This window comes from Eimeria tenella, genomic scaffold, assembly GCF_000499545.2.
Source record: "Eimeria tenella Houghton genomic scaffold, Eth_scaff475, whole genome shotgun sequence".
In the NCBI taxonomy this organism is placed as follows: Eukaryota; Apicomplexa; class Conoidasida; order Eucoccidiorida; family Eimeriidae; genus Eimeria; species Eimeria tenella.
The window spans coordinates 5198-7642 of record NW_013543386.1 but is presented as its reverse complement, the minus strand read 5'-3'; the positions used below and the strand labels follow the sequence as shown (position 1 = coordinate 7642).

The window sequence follows — 2445 nt, the reverse complement described above, 5'->3', positions numbered from 1 at the left end:
ACCCTAGCAGCAAAAGCTGCTGCATGCAGCCGCAAAGGGTTTGTCAACTCGTACGCCAAAACCCCCCGCCACGCGCACGCGTGCGCCTGCGCACAAACCCTAGACCCTAAACCCTAAACCCTAAACCCTAAACCCTAGCTGCGCACCGCCAGCTCATCGGGAGGGCAAACGCTGGGGAGAGACGGGCCCGTCGCTGCGCGACACACCCTAAACCCTAAACCGTAACCCTGAAGAGGCTCTGGCGGCCTACAAACGCCACAAACCCTAAACCCTAAACCCTAAACCCTAAACCCTACCTGCCGCGACTTATCAGGGACAGAGAGGGGCAGCGCAACGCACGACCAGTCAATGTCTCGCGTGAGGCGCGTCAACTCCTGCAACCCAAAACCCCAAACCCTAAATCCCAAACCCTAAGCCCCAAACCCTAAACCCTAAACCCTAGCACGATCCGCAGGCCCTGTTTGCCGAAGCAAAAGCACTGGTGTCTTACCACGACGCTGCTTCCCGCTGCCCCTAAACCCTAAACCCTAAACCCCAAACCCTCCACCCCAAGCCCCAAACCCTAAACCCCAAACCCTATACCCTAAACCCTAAACCCTAGGCGTACCACGTGGGCCTTTCTGGCGTAAGTGAACCTCTGTTCCCAAAAAGAAATTAATTTAGTTGACAATTGAGAATTGGAATTAACAGCTCTTTCAAACGCGCAGTAAGAAACCCACACTGCCTCCAAACCCGCCACTGCCCGCGACAGGCACTGCAGCGCAAACCCTAAACCCTAAACCCTAAACCCTAAACCCTAGACCCTAAACCCTAAACCCTAAACCCTAAACCCTAAACCCTAGACCCTAAACCCTAAACCCTAAACCCTAAACCCTAAACCCTAAACCCTAGACCCTAAACCCTAAACCCTAAACCCTAAACCCTGTGTCGGGTTCCAAGGCAGCGGGAGTCAACGGCAGCAGAAGCAAAACCCTCGCACGAACACGCCACTGCCGCAGGAGCCCCAAAAACCCCGAACCCCAGCCCCCAAACCCCAAGCCCTAAACCCTAAACCCTAAACCCTAAACCCTACTGTTTGGTAGTTTGTCCGCAGCACGTTGACGTCCCCGTACTGGTCCACCAAACTGCTGCCTCCAGGAGACAAAGGAGTCCTAAACACTTTCTGCTCCAAGTCTGTGGGAATCAGAGGGCCCGTGGCCTGCGTGGCGCCCCAAACCCTAAACCCTAAACCCTAAACCCTAAACCCTGGACCCTGGAAGTGGGACTCTGGGCCTAGACGGCGGGCCGTGAGGAGCCAGCGCGGCGCGCTGGGCTGCAAGCACTGCCGGCGGGAGCCGGCTGCACCTAGGGTTAAGGACTTAGGGTTTAGGGTTTAGGGTTTAGGGTTTAGGGTTTACTCTGCCGGTGAAGTCCGATAGAAGGCCCTGCACCTGCCCCCGAGTTAAGAGAGAGGCATTATAAATTCGAATGTCCAGCAGCAGCAGTTCTCGCCAGAGGGGGGCTGCGCGGGGGTCCCAGCGCAGCTGCAGCACACACGAGGGTTTAGGGTTTAGGGTTTAGGGTTTGGAGCGCGGCGCCTAGGGTTTGGGGGCCCCTAGGGTTTAGGGTTTAGGGTTTAGGGTTTACCTTGTCTACGGCGCGCATCAACGCCTTTCGGAATTCGTCGACGGTCCCGGTGCAGTACACGAACTTCACATAGGACGTCCACAGCTCTGCGCAAAACCCTAAACCCCAAACCCTAAACCCTAAACCCTAAACCCTAAACCCTAAACCCTAAGCCCAAAATCCCAAGCCCTGCTGCGCCGCAAGCCCCCGCCCCTGGCTGCCGGCGGCCTGCCGCGTCGGCGGGCAGCGCGGGCCTTCTCGCCCTCGCTGTAGCTAGGGTTTAGGGTTTAGGGTTTAGGGTTTACCGAGTTGGGGGCAGACGGTGAGGCCGCGGGCGTAAACCCCCTGGGCCCTGGAAATGTTGAAATTTAATATTTCAAATTCTGCCATTCGAAGCCAAAATGCTGCAGCAGTTGGAAAGAACAAAAGGGCCCTTTCGAAGGCCTCCGTAGAGGGACACTCCTGCAGCACACAAGGGTTTAGGGTTTAGGGTTTAGGGTTTGCGCGCTGCGCACGCGCCCGCGGCCCCAGCTGCAGAAACAGCAGCTCCAGCAACAGCCGCAGCTCCAGCAGCAGCAGCAACAGCTGCAACGGCACCCGAAGTTGCAGCAGCAGCAGCAGCAGCAGCAGCAGCAGGGCCCCTACGGCTAGCAGGGCCTCCCAAGTTTGTCTGTCGAAAGGGTTGGCCCTCAGCTGCCCCTCCAGCGCCAAAATGGTGGGGTTGTTGTTATTTCGGAGGCCCTCGGGGGGCCCCCTTTTGTGGCGAAGACCCACGAAGACCCCATCCACTTCCAGCGCGTACAGCGGCAGCACTTCGCATGCAAGGGGCTGGGGGCCCCC

The 2445-nt window shown here is 57.8% G+C and overlaps 1 protein-coding gene across 1 annotated transcript; it reads right to left on the bottom strand.

Annotated features, from left to right (window-relative positions):
- Positions 1 to 296: 296 nt before the first annotated feature.
- On the bottom strand, positions 297 to 1995 carry ETH_00004325 (uncharacterized protein; the record flags this gene model as incomplete). Its single annotated transcript, XM_013377192.1, has 6 exons — positions 297 to 374; positions 608 to 754; positions 1073 to 1198; positions 1398 to 1523; positions 1627 to 1712; positions 1911 to 1995. Coding segments are annotated over 6 exons (648 nt in total), but the record flags the coding sequence as incomplete, so codon positions are not given.
- Positions 1996 to 2445: the final 450 nt, after the last annotated feature.